The sequence below is a fragment of the Poeciliopsis prolifica genome, unplaced genomic scaffold (assembly GCF_027474105.1).
Source record: "Poeciliopsis prolifica strain line A6 unplaced genomic scaffold, Auburn_PproV2 SCAFFOLD032, whole genome shotgun sequence".
NCBI classification, from domain to species: domain Eukaryota; kingdom Metazoa; phylum Chordata; class Actinopteri; order Cyprinodontiformes; family Poeciliidae; genus Poeciliopsis; species Poeciliopsis prolifica.
The window spans coordinates 4456690-4478660 of NW_026562407.1; the positions used below are offsets into that span (position 1 = coordinate 4456690).

The 21971-nt window shown below is 37.3% G+C and overlaps 1 protein-coding gene across 5 annotated transcripts in view; it reads left to right on the forward strand.

Annotated features, from left to right (window-relative positions):
- The window catches only part of kcnip4a (potassium voltage-gated channel interacting protein 4a), a 133151-nt gene that overhangs the window by 90271 nt on the left and 20909 nt on the right, over positions 1–21971 (forward strand). Inside the window, exon 1 of one of the 5 annotated variants that reach the window (XM_055051038.1) lies at positions 3201–3449. The exons of 3 other annotated variants lie outside the window; for them this stretch is intronic. In XM_055051038.1, the coding sequence (XP_054907013.1) occupies positions 3341–3449 (109 nt within the window). In that variant the 5' untranslated portion in view covers positions 3201–3340. Of the gene's footprint in view, positions 1–3200; positions 3450–14162; positions 14710–21971 lie in introns of those variants that run through there. One more of the 5 variants, XM_055051037.1, reaches the window with a different exon arrangement.

A 21971-nucleotide genomic window follows, 5' to 3' on the forward strand; every position in this document is an offset into this window, starting at 1 on the left:
TCAAATGCAATTTACTTGTAATTAAAATAATGAATATACTTTTTCATCTCATTTCAAATGTTCACTTTTAACTTTATAGGATTTATAGGTAAATCACGTGGCCAGTCTGCTCTTCATTATCCTACTTCACTTTTCCTGGTAGTATGAGTCACTTCCTTCTCATTTTTAGTCTGAAACCTTTCTCATGTTACCATCTAATCAGTTTGCAGGTGCTACTGACGTTGCCACCTCTACCACAGAGCAGTCGAGCTCCCCCGCTTCAACCAGCTCACCACAATGCTATGCAGCGGCAATTACCTTCATCACCAATCATACACTGATTGATGTAGCATACTGTGTGTGATGATGACATGCAAAACCTTAATTATTTTCATTACCATTAGCCCGAGGACTTGATTATGCCTTGCGCCAAGTTCTGAGGTGATTGGAGAACAGATGTTAGAACTTGGAGAAAGATTCTCTGAGATAAGCCAAAGGTCTCTTATTAGAGTTGAAAAGAAATGTAAAGAAAAAAGCAAACTGTGAAGTCTTAGGTCTCTTAGGTTAGAAAAAAGTGAAAGAAATTCGATTAACTTGGATGTGCTTCCTGTCTTGCGACATTTCCTCTCAGCAGACTTCTACAACATTTTTCTTTCACCTTTCTAATCTTTGATCCTGAGAAGTTTCCCACACAGTCGTGTGTGCCGCAAAGTTCATTTGCAGAACACATGTGCTCAGTGTCTGCTGTATTGAACACATACTCAGCTTTCACAAGCAACTTAAAGCTTGTGAAAGCTTTAAGTTGAAACAGAGGAAACGCGAAGAGTTTCTTTTGACCACATCGTTTAGACTTCTTTACTGAGAGGCTCTTATGTGCTGAGAGTATTCAAAATATGCTTCAAGTCTCTTGAAAAGATGATCTTCCTTGTTCCTCTGGATAACAGTCTACCAAGATCCAGAAATGTTTGAAATTGATCAGAAGATTGTTTTAGGTCTGCATAAAGAAAAAGAAGACTGTTAAGTTTCTTACATGTCTCGTGGTCTATTTCAGGGATCTTCAAGTTCAACCTTAAGGGCTTGTGTCCAATAACTTTTAGATGCATCTCTGGTCCAACACACCTGAACCAAATGGCTGAATTGCGTCCTTAGTCAAGTTCTCCAGAGTAAAAGTAATAATTTAAAAGTAATTATTTGAGTCAAGTTTGTTGAAGCAGAGACACATCTACAAGTTGGTTTTTCTTTTAGTGTCTAATGTATCTTTTTATCCATCCATCCATTCATTGCCTGGGGTTCAAGGCCAACTACTGCAGAAACGTGCGCAAAAAAATAAAAAAATAAAATAAATAATCTAAAACATCCAGAGACTCACTGTAGATCCATGCCAAAACGACTAATGTTGAGAAATATTTGCAGTATACATTCCTGAAATGTTTGGTATCCATAATATTGAATAATATGAGTATAGATTGCTGAAAAAGGATAAAGTCTATCTAATCCAGACACTTGAGAAAACCGGAGTTATATCTCCAGCTGACCATTAAAACTTGTCATTCAGGAGCCTCTTCATAGACCCACTGCAATCAAATCTTTAAAACTCAAATAGTAAAGTGTGAAAAGAAAAATCTACGGTTCTAATAAACAAATTAAAAATAATATTTCTATCATATTGCCTTACACTGTAAGCACAACTAACTTTTAGTTTGCAATGCTCACCACTGATGGTTTCAGAACAGAACTAAACCCGTCTTGCTTGACGATATATAGTTTGTCATAAATTATACACATTCAATTGCGACCTTGCTCAAAAAGATTTGTTAATCAGAGTGTGCTAGCCAATCACACACCACTTTTTGTTTTAAAAAAGCCCACGATCGGGCTTCAAGTCAAAGCTGAAGCATCGTAATGAGGGAGTATTGTGTTGCACGCTAAAGCAACAGGCCAGCAGAGCTCAGAGAATGGCAGAGGACCATGAAGGCACAGCAAGTTGTTGAGCTAACTGTTTTTGTTTTTTCTTTGTTTTGTTAAGGAGCTTTCCAATCAAATCCATTGTGCTGTAGGTGCTATAGGGAAATGTTACCATACACCCTGGGTAGCTAGTTCATAGCTTATAATTTGGTGCTCAATTAAAGGGCTTTATTGACTGAAGGTAGAAATTACTTGAAGTGAATTTAGTGTGGGATTTATTGTAGAACATATCAAATACAGGGGAAATGTATTTCTGCCTCCATCACACTTTTCTTTTGTGCTGGCTTCATTTATTATTTTATCATGCTTAATTGTTTTCAGATTGTTAAAAAAAAATTATATGAAACAGAGGCAACATGAGGGAGGATAGTTTCCGAATCGGTATGTGGAAAAAGTAATCTCCATCCCTGTGAAAGTATGAATTAACATTAATTAACCACATCTTTGTAAAGTTTCGTCTGCCACACCCAGGTCTGATCATTGCCAAACTCGGTGAATTGAGAAATTGTGTAAAGAGAACCAGCATGGCACACTTACGTTGTAAATCTCTGAGTCCTTGCATCTCATTCCTAGCTTGGCCATTTTCCTCCATGTCCTCCCCTTCACTCTGTGACCCCCTTCCCACAAAGAACAAAACAAGCAGTGAAACTTTAGTTTGAGGTATTTTATAGGAAAGTTACAGATTTTTCCTTTAACCTGCTGATGAAACCCTATCTTGGGAAAATTGACTGACTTCAATCAGTGGAGCTTAGTGGAGGCAAATTGACATCAAAAACTTTTATATTAATTACAGCAAAATTTAAATATCATAAAGGCACAAATTAAAATAAATAAACCAGACTAAACCAAAGGCAGCCTCCTCATTGTGTCGTCAGAAAAGTTGTGGACTCAGCTACTAATTAACTTGAAAGGATCGCAAATGTTGGAACAAACTCCTGGAAAAACATAAAAGCAAGCCCATCTTATTTTGAGGTGAACATCAATGCTTTTCTCAATCTCTTTTGATTTAGATCTTGCTACTAGCATCTGTCACTGGTGACTTGGACTGACAGCGAGCATTAGTGGACAATCATCCATCATTAGGATGCATCTTCTCTTCCGCCCTTCGGTCTATTATTTATCTTTCTCAATGTGATTACTTTCATTCATTCTCTTTTCTCCCATTCTCCCTTCACAGCCTTGCATGTATTTTATCTTTGCCTCCCCCTCCTCCCTCTTTTGCTCCCTCTCTCTTCCACTCACTTTTCTCCCCCTCGCTCCCTCTCTGACTTGTGCCGGTCTCTAATCAGAGCCACAGATGCCGGGCTCTTAAAGTGGAGCTAAATGGCCCGCTAACTGTGCTGTGCACTGGGTTTTTAAGCGTCACCGGCCATGGGCAGGCTGTGACCCGAGCAACATGTTGACTATGAACTTGGAGGGACTGGAAATGATCGCTGTGCTGGTAGTTGTGGTTGTGTTTGTGAAGGTGCTGGAGCAGTTCGGGCTGCTGGAAGCTGGCTATGACGGTAAGAAAATGACAAACTGTTGGTTTTATTTATTATTTCTCCTTTTGGCAAACTTGTTGATGACCAGGTTTTGTTTTTGTTTACCTTAATAATGATGCATTTGCACTAGTTGGAGGAATTTGATAGCTTGGTTTGCCTTGAGGTCTTTCGGAGATGCCACATGTTGCTCACAGGAAGTTGCTCTTCTTTTGTAAATTTCATAATAGACATATTCTACTACCTCTGAGCTATAGAAGTGGTATGTTTAGAAGAATGTTTAGTTTTTTGTTTTGCTGTGTGATTGTACAGTTTAATATGTAATTAAAAGGCTGGTTTTCCTATTAGCTATTTTAATTTTTTCCCATGTTCCTGACTCACCTGATGGCTGCTTATTATCTCAATAATTAAAGATGACTCATGTGTTGCACATTTGACCAACTATTATGATTTACCATCCCCCTTTTAATGATCCCATTCCTACTTCTGGTGTTATTTTGGGATCATTTTTCATATTCGGCAACCGTTGTGTGATCCTGTGCTAATTTTGATGGTTGCTTATCAAATTAGGATAAACGTGGATTGTTTGTGGAAGCTCGCATCATCTGTGAGCTGGATAACCTGTTTATCCAAATGAGAGTGAGACAGCTGAGGACCAAATGTCATGCTGGAGCAGCTGGAAGCTTAAGAACTGGAACAATCTGGAAAAATGACATTTTTCTTGTTTGCTCAACATAAAAAAAAAAGGAAAAAAGCTGGAACATAGCAGAAGTGACTGGAAATGGTGGAAAATCCTACTTTTCTACAAATAAAAAGACAAAAAAAAAGTGAAAACCACTCCAAATGGTCTGACCGCTGTCTCACCTGTAGACGTTTACTGTAATTTTTCTTGTTTATTGATGAGAAGGATAAATCTCATCTTAAACAAAGTAAGATGCTGTCCATTCAGGGAAAGTTCTCTGTTTCTCACTATAAAGAAGAAAAGTTGGTCCGGAGCTGCAGTAAATCAATGCTAAGGTTGTAGCGCGAGATAAGTGAAGTAAATTGCAGTCGCCGTGAAAGGTCCCTTTTTTCATGGAAGGGTTTTTTTGGGGTAGTTTCTGTGTCGCTGAATGGGGAACAATAGCTGAAGCGATGCCCGCTAGAGATTTGTCAAGGTGCCATACTGAATTTTTGTCACCAGTGTGAGAATCTAATATTGAGTAGTTGGGTCTCTCAGGCTCTGAAGACCACCTGTTATTTATAAGATCTGTTTTCTGTACAGGCTGCCAAGCTGCTTGCCGTATGGCTGAGCTTTCACATGCTACAAGTAAACGTCTCCCTCAGAAATTAGATCTGGTGCTGGTTTTTGGAAAGCAATTAAAGGTTTTCTTATGTCAGTAATATGTTCGATCCTTAATTATTGTTTTCTACTCAGATTTGTTTTTGTTTGCAATTAAAATTTAACAAAGAAAAAAAAGACAATCCAAGTTCATTCACAATTTATCAAGGAGGGTTTTTACTTTTTTTACAAATGGAAAGCAGCTAAAAATTGTGAACCGATCTGGTAACACTGATTTAAAAATGCAAAGACCAGATGAAAGAAACTTAATCTTTCTCAAATTGAGAAATTTTTTTTTTTAGTTATTGTGCATGATTAACTTTTTAACCTAAAGTATGTAGGAAGGCATTTGTCCTAATATTTCTGCCAAAAAAGGTCATTGCTTTAGCTAAGATGGCTCGATGGTATAAACAACAGACCTTGACAACAATCAGCAAAGATGTTACACAGAAACTTGTAAAGGTTGATTATTACTCTGTGGTATTCTCTCACTTGATGGCTTTTGGATAAAAATAGACTTAGGACACAGCCTGACGCAAATGGCTCTTTTCATTCTCTTTTGTTGTGAGACAGTGAGTGACAGTGGTGTGCCATCAGTGCACGGGGACGCGACAGCTGACAAGGACGGCAAATTATCCTGCTGAAGGTGTGGCTTTTATCAGCCGGCACTTTTGAATAAGTGGCTTTAACGATAATTATCAAGGCCACACTAACGTGTGTATGCATTACATGTGGTCTTAAAATATCTGAGCTTTATGTGATGAATTATACATCCTGCCGTAATGGTGTCATTTAGCCAACTGAAACAATCTGGGACCTCTCCTGCTTTCTCTTCTCTTTGTGTTTATATGTATTCTGTTTTTAAAGATCTTTTGTTTTATCAATAATCTCAGGTGAAGGAACAGGCTAAATTTGAGTCAAATGTAAATCGAGCTTAGTTTACTCAAAAAACAAAGCTCTTAAAGTGAAATTATTCCCAGCGGAAGTAGCAGTCAGAAGACCCTGCTCTCTAACACCTGGTTGTACCCTGTCTGGTTGACGTAACTGCAGCTAGAAACTTAGAGACGTTGTTCGTCTCACCTTCTATTTTTAAGGGGTATCTTGTTTTGGCTCTGCCCTTAATTGTCATTGGACAATCTGCTTGTATACTTCAGTAATTTGAATGTTAAATATGCCTAATGAAAAGATGCCAAACAAATAATTCAGAAAATAAAACCTGACCTGGTCTGAACAGAGGCTAATAATAAAAGTTTAAAACCTTCTCCAATTTGCAGAAAAGGAAGATGATCCCTCCTTAAAGTTCGTGATGACGTCGACTTAACTGGATACCATGTCCCAATTGTAGGACAAACCAGAACTAACCTAAGAGGATAATTCACATAGCATCCATTCCTGCTCTGTCAAAGCTTGAAAGGTTCATTTTGCATGTTTGTGTCCATGACAGAGAGGAATTGGAGTCTGTGTGTGTATTTTAGAAAGAAGTCTGATACCAGAGCCTTTCTGCAGTATGTTCTTACTCTGTATTGTAAGAACATACTTCTACTTATTTTAGACTTCTTTCTAAAATACACAAGTAAGACTGATGTCCTGGTTTCATTAGCTGTTGCATTTTTAGTCATTAGTTTGTTTTGATCTTCAGCAATTCTCAATTTAGCCTATTCAAACATTTTCTGGGATCCTCCTGTGATATTGACATGATAGATTTCCTTACTTATATATTTAGTTTTTGTACTCCATAGATGTGATTAATTTGATATTTGAGCTCAGTTAATGTGAGGTTCTAGTTGAATATAACTTATTCATTCCGCTCTTGTTCAACTGCGGTAAAACATTAAGTGGATTTATAATTATTAAATCATACAGTGCATCAGTTAAAGTGAGGAGGATGGGCAGGATTTGTGACAAATATTGCCAGAGAGGGAAGTACTGACAGAAACAGACAGAGCAGGATTTAAAAAAAAAAACAGTTGTGTGCAGAGCTCTAGTTCCACTTGAGCAGATGAATTAAAGTAACTCGGTATCTTATTCATAAATAATACTGGAACAGACTGATTGGGGTTTTGTCTGCCGTACTGATGATGAAATCAAATTTTCTGACTGGTAAATCCCAACAATAGTGGGGCGTCTCACTTTGTCCAGAATTAAACTTTAGATGTGTGCTGAAGAGGTTGCGTCAGCAAGTGAGAGAGAAGAATAAACCGTATCAAAGACAACAAATCTTCAGCCTTGATTTGCGTCATGCATGATCTTCTTTTGAGCTTTTATTGTATGCAATTTGCCACTGACTGGTGCAAAAGAGATAACACAGCATTTTTGATAGGAGTCCCAGGGTCCAGTTGGATTTTCTTCTCACTGCTCATCAATGTATGTCTAGAAAATGCTTACAGTGTGCATGGCTTTGGATTAATGTGGGTTGTGTTGCATCTAGTTTATCTGGTCAAAAAGATGATTCCATAAAGAATAATCTTTATCTTCTATAAAGATGATTTTTCGTATTTGGAATGCCACGTCGTACAAAAGGTTACAGCTAATTTAGAGCAGGTTTACTCTTGCATGCATAAAGGGATAATTACTGTTTGCACCTCATAAGCCTGTAATGTTAGGAATGTAGAAAAGAGCAGATAACAGGAAGGATGTTTGAATACAGCAAGTTAATCAACAAGACAAAGTGAATCACAGCGGTGCTCTTTTATTAAATATTATGTGACTAATCTGTCTCTTTTTAATATTTGTCCTATTATTGCTATTCATAACCTGGGAAGAGTGTTCCTTATTGCTTTCATGTTACTATCTGGAAAATGTTATTCAATGAAAGAGTAATAAAAAAGAGTGAACTCCAGGACAATTTGCACAGTACTTGGCGGGGGTCTTGAGCAGACATTGAAGCGGTGGTGTTGTGTTTATTTCTTGCTACTGGATTTTAACAATGTTAGTGATGTTTCCACCAGCATTAACTCTGACATGTCATTAATCTTAGCAATAAGGGAACTACATAACCTGAGAGTTTTAAGAAGCTGAATGCATGAAGATGTATTTTTTTCTTTGCCAGCAGGATCTCTTGTTTTGCTTACCAAACGTCTAAGGCTGGTCTTTTAACCGTGCAATTTATTTGTGCTCAGTGACCCTCTTAAACCAAAGCATAAGTAAAGATTACCGGACGCTTCCTTTCAGCTCTGGAGAAACAGCTATCTCGATTACAAGTTTAATATTGGCCTCTCTTATCAAGAACATGATAATATTGATTGTCCTTCAATATAGTCTTAATATTAATTGAACTCTAGGGCTGCTTTTTATTTAGGTTTTTTCATGAATGTTTGGACTCAGCCTCTATTAGGGTGTCTAATTCTTTTCTTGTTCTTTATCTATGTCCAAATATGTCTTTCACTAGCAGCTATTTTGGTAACTTGTCAACAAAGTTTCATGTATACTAAATTTGTTATATTTCATATATGGCTTGCAGAAGAAAAATCTATCATTTTGCATATGATCTCTGAGAAATGTATCATCAGGACCAGGTAGTCTGAAGAAATAAATGTGGCTTTTAGACTCAGCAGGCTTGTTGAGACATTTAATGAATAGTGCTATATAAACAATCAAAATCTAACTGAATTGAATAGTTGCCCTTTTTCTTAAAGTATACCTGACTTTTATTCCACTCTAAGTGGAATAAAATGTTTGAACACATGGTCTTAGTGGATTTAGACCATTAGACACTAATCTATGTTACCTAGAATGGGTTCAGTGGAAATACTAGATTATTATGTGTACTGTTGTAGCTTCATGTCCTCCCAGTTCCTGTGTTTGTGCAGAATTCTCACATAACTTTGGCACTTCCCAATATAACACAAAACCTGTACAACAAAACCATGGCGCTATGTATTATTCCAAGCCTCGGTGTGATACTTCACTCTTACACTGCAAGTCCTGCATAACAAGGATTAATTTACATTTGCCTTGAATTTTAGAGACTTGTTGGCTCATTAAATTGCTGAGGTTTTTCCTCCACAGAGCTTCACATAATTAAATGTTTTTTGGGTGATATTAAAATCTTCAATATTCTACTTACTGATTTTCCCCCGTTTTCTTGTCCTACTTTTTTAATTGTCTCTAAAACTGTTTCTCATTAAGACCTTCTTTGCTTATTAGTGTTATTTTATTCAGTTTCTTATTAGATTCATGGACCAAACAAATGAATTATATTATCTAATTTAATACTCTTCCAGCAATGAATATGTCCACACAATTAAATCAAAATAAGGCATCCTATTATTTCCAAACATAGATTATTAAAATTGTTTAAAAATGACCTCAGGAGTCCACTGAGCCAGACAGATAGTTTTGTTTCTCTGCAGAAATGGTTTCGAAAACCTTTGGTTAGTTTCTTTAGGAAAATCCTATACAGCACTATCTTACGTCACTTGGAAAGATGTGTGAACAGATAGCTCTCTGCAAAAAAGAATCTGATTTTGATTGCATAGGTATTCATTTAACACATGTTACTTAATTACATTTACAAGAGAAAAAGCAACTCAAAACCTGATAAGGTTTTAATGAGATGTTTTTGCTATTCATTATATTGTTGTGAAGCTTGGTTGCAGTGGTGAATTACTTGGTAAAATGTTTTATGTTCATGTTGCCTTTTTTGTAAAAAATCTAATTATTTATACATACCGGTTCCATTAAAAGCACAGAGTGTTGTACCGGTCCATTATTACCAAGAATTACATTTAACTGTTCAGGTTAAAATAGTTCATTAACTAAACTTTCTGAACTGATTCATTACTCCAACGTGAACAAGGTTATTTTTATTAGTCAAATCATAAATACAATTTAAAATAATATATAAGTGCTGACAATAGTCAGTTATTATCAGTGATGTATGTTATTCAACATTAATTGAAACCTAGCCTTTACCAGATTTGTCTTTCAAAACTACTTTTATATCATCTACATTTTGAAATCACTGTAAGGATGATGTTTATTTTAAATACCCAATATCTGATTAAGCATATATAATTACAAAACATCTCTTAACTCAGGGGCAACAACTCTTCTAGAAACGTCTGAGGGAAAATTACAATTCATTAAGCTTCAGGTTCCACACCTTTTCTCAACTGGATATCAAAAACTCGTTGCCTCTTAAAAATTCAGGTTACATCTTTCATTCACTTCAGTGCCATTTTGAGCTGCACTCACTTCAGGTTTGTCAAGTAAAAGAAGCATTGTTAGAAGATCTCGAAAAAAAGGGAGCATTTGAAAGTATCGCTGCGCTGCTCTGATATTAGGCGTAAGGTGGCTGCTAGTCATTATTTCTCAAAATCTCAGCTTGCGAAGGGCACATTATGATAGTATAAAAGAACTTTCCACAAAACCCCATTTACATGAAATAAGTTGCAAATACCACAGAAATATTATGCATATTTTCAGCTTTGTTGCCTCAATCTGTTGACTTTTTACCTCTGTGAAAATTTTACAGTGTTTGTGTTCAAACAGATCATTGAGACTCCTACAAAGGAGATGCATCCACTGTTGTAGTGGTGCTGATAAAACACTTTCATATTAGCAATTACATAAGCTCATAGCAAATTCTCCACTTGTATTGATTTCCCCCCTGTCTTGCTGGTGAACTGTGCTCTACATGTTTAATGCGTGGACAGTGGCTCCAGCCTTCCTCTTTTCTCTCTGCCATTTCATTTCACCTTCGCACTACTACATTTACTGTCCCCAGCTAATGCTTGTTTCACTCTGCCTTTGCACCTAAAGGTTAATCGTCACTGGCACTTTGCTTCTTAAGGATACTCCACTGTAAATTACATGACAAGCTGTCTCCAGAGAAACCAGATGTCCTGCTCTGAGTCACAACATGTTGCCTTCAAAGATAGCAACAGTGGGGTTAATGTGGGCAAACAGGGACACGAGCAGGTCAATGTTATCTGCTAAAGCACATTGCCCCATGCTTTGTGCTACTGTCCATTTCATCAAGGCATTGACTTTTCCCTGAAACTATGATGAACAATCTGGGTAAAACTGCTGTAGGGCAGACGTTGTCATTTTACTTCAGCAAAAATATATTCGGCTTCTTAGTCCTATGAAACTTCAGTATTAACCTTGACTTGTGTTTGATGTTCAATAGTTTTGTTACTATTTCTTTATGTAATTAGTTTTCCTACCAACCAATTGGTTGAGATTAAATGAGAGTATGCTTAGCCCAAACAATCCAACAACTGCACAAAGAAATTATTCCGAGAAGCTGAAAGTGATCCACAGTGAATGGAATGAGCTGAAATCAGTTCATCCATGTTCAGGTTTTCATCCCATCTATTGTTTTGGCATAAAATGAGTAAAGAGATGAGAATGAAAGTTTTTTAGGTGCAGAGAGACAATTGTCAGCGTGAGCCCACAAATAACTCAGTGGTATCAGTCACCCCATGGCACTCCATGCCTGATTGCCTTCACAGAGGGTTGCTCTGGTTCACAACATGTAATTGCCAACCCCTTCGTAGGCACCACCTCTGTCAGTATGACAACCTCATTTATTTTGCGTTGGGGGAAAAAAACAGACTGAATGCTTACTGCTGCTTTGCATGCCTGAGCAAACCCCCTACAGGTGCCACCTAATTATATCGAACTTTGAGCTTAAGCTGATGGGTAAACAACGAGACGACCTTATCTCTGCTCGTCCGGCACACTGATGCTGCTTAATCAAAACCACTTTATTTTTTCTGGAATCATTTTTTGCCACTGAGTGTTGCTCGAAGCTGTAGAACAGATAAAACTTGTTGAATTACGGAAATTGAGTTGTTTGGTGGTACTTAATATCTACATTTAGTGGCTGTGTAGAACAAAATAATACTGGAAGTTAAACACCACAGTTTATTATAGCTGTAAATAAAGGTAGGTTAAAAAAAAAACTAATGCTGCTCATTTTAGGTTTTATCTCAATTTTCTGCTGTTTTCCTCAAACTTGCTTTGAAGAATATGACTTTCAAAATCATACGAAAGAAACAATGTTAGCAAGAAAATGGTGATTAACTGTAGTTCCCAGTATTTATTGCATTTAATGTTCCCTCTGTTCACCACAGAGGAGCAATTTGTTCAGAAGAGTATGGAAATTGCTTCAAATTGGTTTCCTCCCTGCCATGAAAAGAAGGACAGTAAAATATATTGGTTTTGTGAGTAAAGCTGCTGCTGTGTGTCTAAGATAAAGGAGTTGCCCAACAAATGAAAAGATGTTGGATTTCAGTGTGGTCTGATTGCAGGGAAAGTTCAAGGTTTCATCAGCCTAATCATTCTTATGCGAAGAGTTTTAAATTGTCATTCTTAAATGTCATGGTGACTAATTATTTAACAAAATTTAACATGAAATCTAACCTTAGGTGTTTTTGTGACATTTTAATAAGCTTTTCAAAACAACTTCATTGCATCCCTCCTCTCCCTTGCTAATTGATGAACTATTGGTTGTAAGCAAATTTGTAGATGGCTAAAGTCCCGTCTAGGGGAATGCTGAGGTGAAGACCTCTGCTGACCCAAAAGGACACAAAGGCAGCTGTGTTTTGTCAAACTAACACACCATTTCAAAATATGAAACTCGCACAGTGTTGGATTGGATAATCAGATGTATTTGAACAACGAAAAAATACTGAAATCACATTTTTCTTACTGTTTTTCCATCCAGTGTAGGAGTCTTAATACTTGTACCTGCATTATCTTGCAGGGAGAAAATCTTTTAAATCAGTTTTAAGCCCCAGTGTTAAAAACTGCACCCAGAAAATGTTACAGTTCAGGTGTTTTCTGCACTATCGGGTGCATTTCTTTATGTTTTTTCATATTTTACACCTTTGTGTGATGTGGTTTGGAGCGTAGACCAGGTCTGGGCGTCTGAATGTAAATAAAATGTGTTGGTCAGCTTTTCCATCCATGCATCATTTATCACAGGGCAATTGAATAAGCGGTGAGTTACGATTCCTTTCAGGGAGGCAACATAATATTCTGCAGTGATGATTACAGTTAAGCTGGGAGTTTTTTGCATTTTATAACAGGGATGTGTGACTGAAGCAAGGCTAGGAAAGCAGAGCAGTTAAAATAATTAAATAGAGTGCAGACATTACTATTCCAGCCATAAAGTCCTACTTATTTCACTCACAAAACATCAATAAAAGTTTAAAAGTATGTTTGATACTTTTAGAAATGGTGCATATGAATAAAAAGTTTACTTCACAGTCATATCCACTCCGAAGTTCTCCCTGTTGCTTCTTCAACTGTTTTTACCAAGTTTTTTTTCCTTCTACTAAACTTCCCTCTAATTTGCTTGTGCATATTAGAGCAATGGCCTTTCTTTTGTCTATTCCTCCCTGTGAAGAAAACAAGAAATAACAGAACGGCCATTCACCAGACAGTCGATGGACGCCGTCATCGACTGTCTGCTGAGTCAAACGTCTTCCTTCCTTTTGGTTGATGTTGGGTCATAACATTTCTGTTTTAAATATTCCTTTTTATTGCCCTTGTCTAATATTCAATTGCTGACAACCTGCATTTTTAGTTTTGTACAGAATTAAGTCATCAACATCAGAACTAACAGGAAGACACACTTGAAACCTGTCATTTTATGTATATAATGCCATGTTGGACTTTTTTGCCTTTTTAACAGAATCTTTAAATGACATTACCTTTTCTCATGTATTAATATGCACTAGTATGCACTTGTAGAGAAATCACTGTGGATTAGGAGACAACAGACTCTCTGGAGAAGGCCAGCAGATGGTAGTATTTTCTCTCCTTTGTTGCTAAATACTAACCACATAAAACGGCGACTTCTCTCATAGAGCCACTTTCTGTGTCTGGTTTTCATTTTCTGTCTGTTTCAGCAACCAGACAGAAATTAAGTCAGCTGTTTTAATGAAGCCTATTTCAGCAGACACATTCTGACTTTTTTGTCCCCAAATATACACTTTTTAAAAAATATTTCATTTTTAAACGTGTTTATTTGCTCTTGCTTTGAGTTATCTTTTTAAATGAGCTGCCAATCATGCACAGCTCAACTGTTGTAAGTGAGCTGTGCATGATTGATTAACATGCTCACTTTTCAGAACGGTCTGTTTGTTCAAATGCAATTACCGTGCTCACTTTCATCTTTTTGTTCCCTGTTTTCTGCTTCCTATCTGCAGCTACAGAAGCTCACCATTTACTTGATTTATTAATATTGCTAAACAGCACAGTGGTATTATAATCTTGTGACACTTTCTGGGCTCCCTTTCATATTTCAGGAGCTGCAGTTGAAGTTAATTTAAGCACTTCCATAGAGAAGTTCTCGCAGAGCGCCTCTTGCCGCTGCCCTCCCTTCACTGCTCCCTTGCTCAAATCCACTCCCTCTCATCTTCCCTCCCCTTTACATCGCAGAGAGACGGGGTGTTCGCGTGGAGGAGCAGCAGAAAGCCATAAACTGTCAGAGAGGAGCTAGATTTTTCTCTATCCTGCTTCTAGACAGCTGCCACTTCTCTCATTTGAGAGGGAAGACGTGGACTTTTAAGGTCATCTATTCTAAGTTTTCACTGACTTCTTCGTGAGTTTCCGATTCTTCTCGTCTAGCTCTTCAGCGGAAGGGAGTGGGCTCGGCTTAACCTGACCTCAGACTGGATTTAGGGAGCGGAGGAGTAGCGGGAGGGTGCTGGGACTCGCCCGGCCGGTGCTCGCAGGCTGGGGCAGCGCTGGAGTGGGTGCAGGGGAACTGGAGTGCAGGACCGGGTGGGAGTGCTGGTCCTGGTCCTGGCGACGGGTTGGAAGGGGAAGAGGCCGGCTCGGGCTCCGGGTTTGGGTCGGGGTATGGTGGCCCCGAGTGGGCGGAGGGTGGAGCGATGCTGAGTGCCATCTGGGAGACAGAGGGGCTGCAGACGGTGGGCATTGTGGTGCTAGTGTTTGCCTCCATCAAGCTCCTGCACATCCTGGGGCTCATCAGCTTCTCAGAGGGTAAGACTCAGAGGACGAGGGTGAGAACGAGAGACTTAAGGAGAAAGACAGAGATTAATGTAAACACTACTACCCTGGATTCTTGTGTGTTTTCTTAAGTTATAGGGTTAGTTTTTTTTTAAATTCCTAAAAAAATTTGCCAGATTTATAAGAAGCAAATCAGCTTTTATTTCAATATTAGAACAGAAAATGTGTCAAAAATTCTTTCTTTGAGCTTATAATGTGCCTTGAGTTGAGAAGTTATCCTGTTTGAATTATTCTCAAACTCTTGAGAATTTCTTGATTTTTAGCCTTTTAAAAAAAAAACACTTTGCAAACTTTTCAAAACCAGCTTTCTAGAGAACTTCTCAATAAACATGTTTTAGCTTCATCTAATTAGAATAATGCATCACATGCTGCAGCAGCTTTATTCTGAAAGCAGATAAATAAACAGAAAAATGTGAAGCAGGAAAGAGCTTTTGTGACCCGAGCTGAGAAACGTGTTTTTATGGAGCTATTTCAAAAGGAAAGACATTTCATGCTTTCATATACTTCATTAAACAGGTACGAATTGGTTCCCAACATATAGACTTGTGCAGGGAGCTAATGCATGACAAGAAAGTTGTTTCGCCTGTCGACGCGATTCGTTTTTCACACACGTGTCCCAAAGTCTCATTACTTTCAGAAAGTCCCTGAAATCATGGAGCTTGGCAAGCAATTGATGTCTGCATGCGTTTCCAATCATGTCATCTGGAGAAAGAAAACCGGCTGTGGAATAGAAAGGGAGAGAGTGAAAGAAGAGGAATGGGTTTTAAAACGAGGTTGAAATGATTTTTCACTGTGAGGTGAATAGTTTTGAGTGTGACATGACAGATATGTTTCATAATAATGGTCTTAAAGTAATTTAATAGTGAGTGTGATAAAAATCAAGCCAACAGTGCTTAAAAATATAATCTTAGTACTATGTTTCTGAGAATGGAAGTATTTCAGTGGCATGAAAATGAGACTTTGATCATTTATACATTTCTGTAAATGGTTGTTTTGTTTTACTGTAGGTAATTTTTTTGTTTAAAGAATTTACAAAAAATAATTTCTGGTCATTTTGTCTTACTTTTTTAATCACTCAATTAAAAGATAAAATACTTTACCATTTTGTTCAAACTTATGTACTCTTTAAAGGAAGTTTAAGTTTCAGCATTTATTATATGCACCTTATTAACTTCATACAGTGTGTTAATAATACCCAGATTATATTAGTTTGATAGAAAGTGTGGTGCCAGCTGTTTTGTGAACACAACACAGTATCTCTCTCCATTAAATGCACATATTAAAATTAAAATAACACATCATCTACATTTTTACAGCTCATACATCTTTAGTAAAAAGATTAATTTATTTTATGGCTGTTTACTTATCTCTATCAGTAGTTGTGTCAGTAACTATGATAACTAAACACATATGATGGACATTTTGATTTTTCTTAACATTATGGCTACGTTTTTGTGCCTGGGATAAAGATTGTAGATGATATGAATGAAGTTGCACTGAGTAATCTTCTGGAGAACATATTTTAATTATCAAGTCCTGATCAGATTTTAAATATTGAGGTATATTCAGTTTGTCAAATTGTTGACTACATCCTCATCCTGAAGTTGTTGAATTTCTCTGATAGGTTTTATGTTTTATGTAATGACAGGATTGACCTGCCAACATGGATGTTAAATACATTAAAATAGAAAATGTTAGTTCACTGTGACACATTTATTGCCACCAGTAACAAACGCATTTCTTTTTGCAGACATTTTAACTTTGTTGATCATTTACCTGAAAATTTTTAATTTTGCTTTTGTGGTCTCATTTAAGCTTTTGACGCATTACCAGTATTTTGCTGTCAGTGTTTCACATTTCTAAAGGAAATTTTTTTAGCACATTCTTGTTTTGAGTCACACTGATGATCTTCTGAGCCTAAGCGCCCCGTTAAAGTAGCAACACAGCATCTTAGTGGAATTTAAGCTTGAACTTTGAGTAGGACATGGAAAAGCCTCTTGGGGTTGTTCCATAGTGGACTTGTTGGTCTGATCTGGAGCTTCATCCTGCTTCATAAATAAAATACTCCTGACCAGAAGGTCAAGAACTCATTGTGCTGCAGGATTTTCTGGTGAAGAGTAGAATTCATACTTCCATCAGTTACAACTGCGGTTAGTTTTAAGCACAATTGTTTATGTTCTTCACTTATCAATAAATCCAAGATTTGTGGCAACCATTACCTTGTGTCATACCTCAGAGTGTTAATACCTTTTTGTTGTTTTTATTCAATCCCCTCTGGACACGGTTACATTGAAAATGCATGCTCTGCTTGGCATTCACACCGAGCGATGTGTGCACAGCTGGACGTTGCCCAGTACGATCACGTCTCTCCACTCTCGGCCACCTGAGCAGCTCCATAGGGGCGTCTGGGGGGACGAAGATAGTACTCGAAAAGCCCCAGCGAAGTAAATGTTTTGGGGGGCTTCACAGCTGGGCTTCAGATTTGAAATGGTTACAGCACAGAGGCAGCAAGCAGAAAAGCATGTCCCCCATGTGTTTTACATTGCTCAGATTACTGTATAGCGTCAGTCGGCTGCTAAATGAAACTGTACGCTTTGTAAAAATTGAGTCAAAGCCGATAAGCACATTGAAATTCCAGCATGGATTTTCCTCTGTTCCTCTGCTGCAAAGACTGGAAAGGAAGTTTATCATCAGTCTCTCGTTTCACTGACATGCTTTTATTTTCTCAGAACCTCAACAAGGTTGTTGCATCAGACTCTGCACTCACCAAAGCGTTCAACTGTAAACACAGGCAGCAAACGAGTTTATGCTCCTACTGTCTGAATTGCAAATGGTGTCAAAAAGCAATTGCAGCTTGGTTTTCCTGAACTTGGTGTGGAAAATGATGGTGTTTGTTTTTGTTTTTTTTACTGGCTACCATTTACTTAATTTTTCTAACATGTTTAGAGACAGTCTATCCTGTTTGTGTTTGAGTGGATGAGACGTGGAGATAAACGAGGCAACCAACCCAGGTAGATTTGCCATTTTATCTGTGTGCTGATATTAGCATGAACACATGTTCAGAGGTAGATAGTTACACAATGTACCTCTGGGAGTAGTTTTACTGCGTTGTGCCTTTCACTTTACTTGATTACATTTTCTGGATACTCTATCCAGTGCAAGTATTTTCACTGAGTAAAGAACAAACATGGTTCAACCTAATATTCACATCAAAGTGAGATCTCTTGCTTATACACAAGCTTTGTTCTTCTGTTTTCTTCTGAGTCTTTTGTGCCACTTGGCGACACAATAAACACCATGTACATTGTCACAAGGAGCACTACGACCTACATATACCCGCATTCACACTACAAATCTACTGAGAGTATTAGAATGGATGGCTACTTTTTATGTTTGCTCAAGTCAGAGAAGAAGGAAGTGGAAATAACCCGAAGAAAAAATAAAAGACAAACTGCCTGCACAGTTTTTGAATCCATGTTATCTTTGCCGTTTGGGTACAGATGATGAAAATTGTCATTCAGGAATTGCAACAGTGTTTCTATGACCAGAAATTTTAATCCATTTACCATTTACTTTTTAAGCATTCAGTGTAGTTTAAAAGCCTAAAGACTAACATTTTAATGCAACGACTTTTTTGCTGCTGTTTGCTGGTATTTACCGTGATCAATCAGGTTCGATGTTCATGTCACAGATGATCAGATCTTCCTGATAGCACGCCCTGCAGTTGCTCTTTGCTTTGTCTCAAACACAGTAACCCACTGTGATTGTCACGCCGTTCATGTTCAGTTTAATATTGTTAAAAGTAAGCAGTGTGTGATAGATTTAAGACCCACTACAATAAAACATCACACCCATATTTTTTCATTTTGTTAAGTGCAGTTGCTGCATTTTTATGCGATTGTTTCGAGTCAAGCTTTAATCATTGTAAACTGAGTTTGCTTTTAATATTTCAGCTGTTTGTGTTCACCATACATCCATCTGAGGATGTTTATCTTGGCATCGCATTTTGCTTAATAAAAGATTTGAAAACAGGTAATTGAGTTTAAGATGGAGTTTGTTTGGGGGTTGTTGTTTTTTTTTGCAAGTAGCTCTCTTACAACCTGCGAATGCTCACCCACGAGCCAATCCGACAAGCTCGATTACCCTTAGGCTGTTTTCCATGATGCGTATTTTGAGGAGCGATTTGACCTTTGTCTGAGCGTCCTGGCTGCAGGTCCCTCTGGAGTCTTTAGACACATGAAGGACATAGAAGGAAAAAAACTAATTGAAAGGAAGAGACCTGTCAGTTTAGTTCAGAAAAGAGAAGATGAACATCATCATTCGAGCGATCAGTTTTGATTAAAACATCACGAATAATAGATTCTGATAGGGGAGGAATTTGAGATGCATCAGAGCCAATTATCTAGCATAAGCCTGGGCTTGTCTGTAAAAATTTAGTTCTTGTGCCAGTGGCTACATAAGACATGTTTGAATTTCTACGAAAAAGTTGCTTAAATAAGTGGGCTTATGACAATGGGTTCTTGTGCAGGATCTGTATGAATATATGTTTTTTTTATATATGTGCCATTGCATTTAAAGCACAGTCTGGAGATTTTAAGCATGAGATTGTTTTTGAGCTTAATTCATACCTCATGCAGCAGGTGTAGATGAAGAAGATGATTGTGGTCTTAATGGTGTTACTGGAAGAGAAACCAATCAAATGTTTCACCACCTTAGAATGGATCTCTTGTTTAGCTTCTATCAAGTCTCCACAACCAGAATCATCATTTGAGATGCCCATTGTGTTAATTACGTGGCGATATGAATAACCAGGTTGCCACATAAATCAAGCAAGAATATTCTCCATATTAAACCGAGGACATGGGTTCTCATGCATAATGCAGTAATCATTGGCCTACCTTACTGCTGATTATGATCTGTGTTTTTTTTTTATAGATGGGACGATATTTTACAGCCCACGCTGTTTTTCTGTAACAATGTGAACTGAGACATGACATGAAATCTAACGTGAAAATAAGTGGCTGGATATTAATTTATTAATCTGATGTCATTAAAGTTTTATCAGCAAATCAAATTGTTAATTTTCTACTTTTGGCAAGTTCTACTTCTCTATAAAGAAGTAATAACCATTAAAAAAAAGAGAGGGGACAATTGGAGGAGTGTTGGCTGGATTTTACAGAGCATAAATCAGGCTGTCATATTGCACCTTTTCTTCACAACAGTAGTGACAATTTAAAAGCCTCATTGTCAAAACACGTAATACAGGACAATTCACCATTATGGCATTTTAGTTTTGCTTTTGGAGACTTTTGAGTTGAGATTTTCCACGTGGTAGTTGCGTTGTGCCACTCAATGTAATTTGTGTCTTTTGGTTGAAACGAGTTTCTGAAGGACATTTTTTGGGATCTCAAGCAGTTTTTAATGAAATGTAAACACTGCTCTGTCCTGTCAAAGTAAAAGGTACGTTAGTTAGTGGAAAGGTTTATTCTCAGACTCTGGAACAATAATGACACACTTGAAAATAAATCAGACCGAATGCCTCTTTCTTTATTAATCAGTTTTGTATTGAAAGCACAAAAGTCTAGTTTGATAAAACATCTTCCAGCGATGTCCTCTCTTTCAGTCTTGGAAAGAATTGTGTAAAGGGCAAAGAACCTTCCCCACTGTACCTGCTGAAAGGTTTTTCAGCGACAGACTATTACTGAAGCACTTCAACGTGACAAATTATTGCAATTAAAATCATAGACTGCTTTTTTCCTTGAGATACCAAGTCTCTAGACCGTTCTTCAGTAAAGTTAGTCTCACACATCTGAGAATAAATGACTGCTTTTTCATATTAATGCCTGCCATAAGCCTTAAAAATGTCATTTTGAAAGTTTCCTTTCGAAATCTGTGTGCTCAGAAGAATGTGACAAATTGTCAATGCTTGGAACATTAAAAACTATTACAACTGTACAACTCAACAGATAGTCCAAAGAAAAATTGCTGCGCTATTTTATACATCAAAATGACTGTTGTCTGTCTTCAGTAGAAAAAAAAAGAAACAGCAACTGAAGACCTCCAGCCATCTATTTTCTATACCCACTTATCTCTGAAGGATCGTACACTGTCTTTAGTGGTGGATAATGCAGTGCTAACTATATTCCCAAGTTTTGAAAAGTCTGGAGAATTTTTTAATTAATAATTTCCCCCCCCCCAAAAAAAACAATGAAAAAGTATTTTTGAAAAGAAAATGTTTAAAAAAAAATTTTGCCCCTTAGCTCATACCACATAAATATAATTAAAATACTAATTAAAATACTTTACAATTGTTTTTGACTTTAGGGTCAAAAATCAGTGCCTGGGGTCATAAACCATTTAAGCACTAGCTTTAACTTCATGGTTGATTTTCTTCAATGATTCCCAATTATTTCCACACAAAGTTTTTACTCATTATGTTGTGAAATGCTCCAATATTTCTTGCATCAAAATATCCACATAACACAGTGCTGTCAGTTTAGATGATGTTCCAAAGCATCCAATATCTATTGATGTCCAAACACCTGAATTTTGTCTCAAAAACGTAGATTTTAATACTTGCTTTCATAAAGTGGCTTTTTATGCTGCCGTTGCAGTACTAGCTTATTCCTCTCTACTTGGCCTTTCAGCTTGTATATTTGTTTTACTGTGGATAAAGACACTGATTTTCAACCGGCGTCCATTGATTTTGTTTTGTGGTTGAGACGCACATGTTGTTCCAAAACACATTCAACTCTGGGAACTAGGAACTAAGTGGTGGTAATTGCCTCTTTCCAGTGTTCCCACATTCTAAGTTATTAAATTTGCCTTTCATCTCGTCTCTGACTACAGATGGCGAGGAATAAAAGTTTGTGTCCTAAGATAAGTAAATGTGTCTTTTAGTAAATATCTGTACTTGCATTTGTGATCTCTGTAGTTTTCTCAATTTGTTTGGTTTTAGTACACACCAGAGACTCTGCTTTCCATTCCTTTTGATCCGTCAGTCAGATGAATTACAATTTTATTCTCTGAGATTTTTTTTATTAAATAAAAGCAATGATATACCGCTTCACCAGACTGCAGTCTCTGAGGCTTATTTGTTTTATTTGTTTAGGGTTTTTTTTTTCTTTTTGGCCCACCAAATAGGAACAAATGGTATGTCTGTATCCTCCTCCTTGGGTTGTCTGATTTATCTGATCTTGAACTCAGACTTTCTTATTACGCAGCTCCTCGCCGTG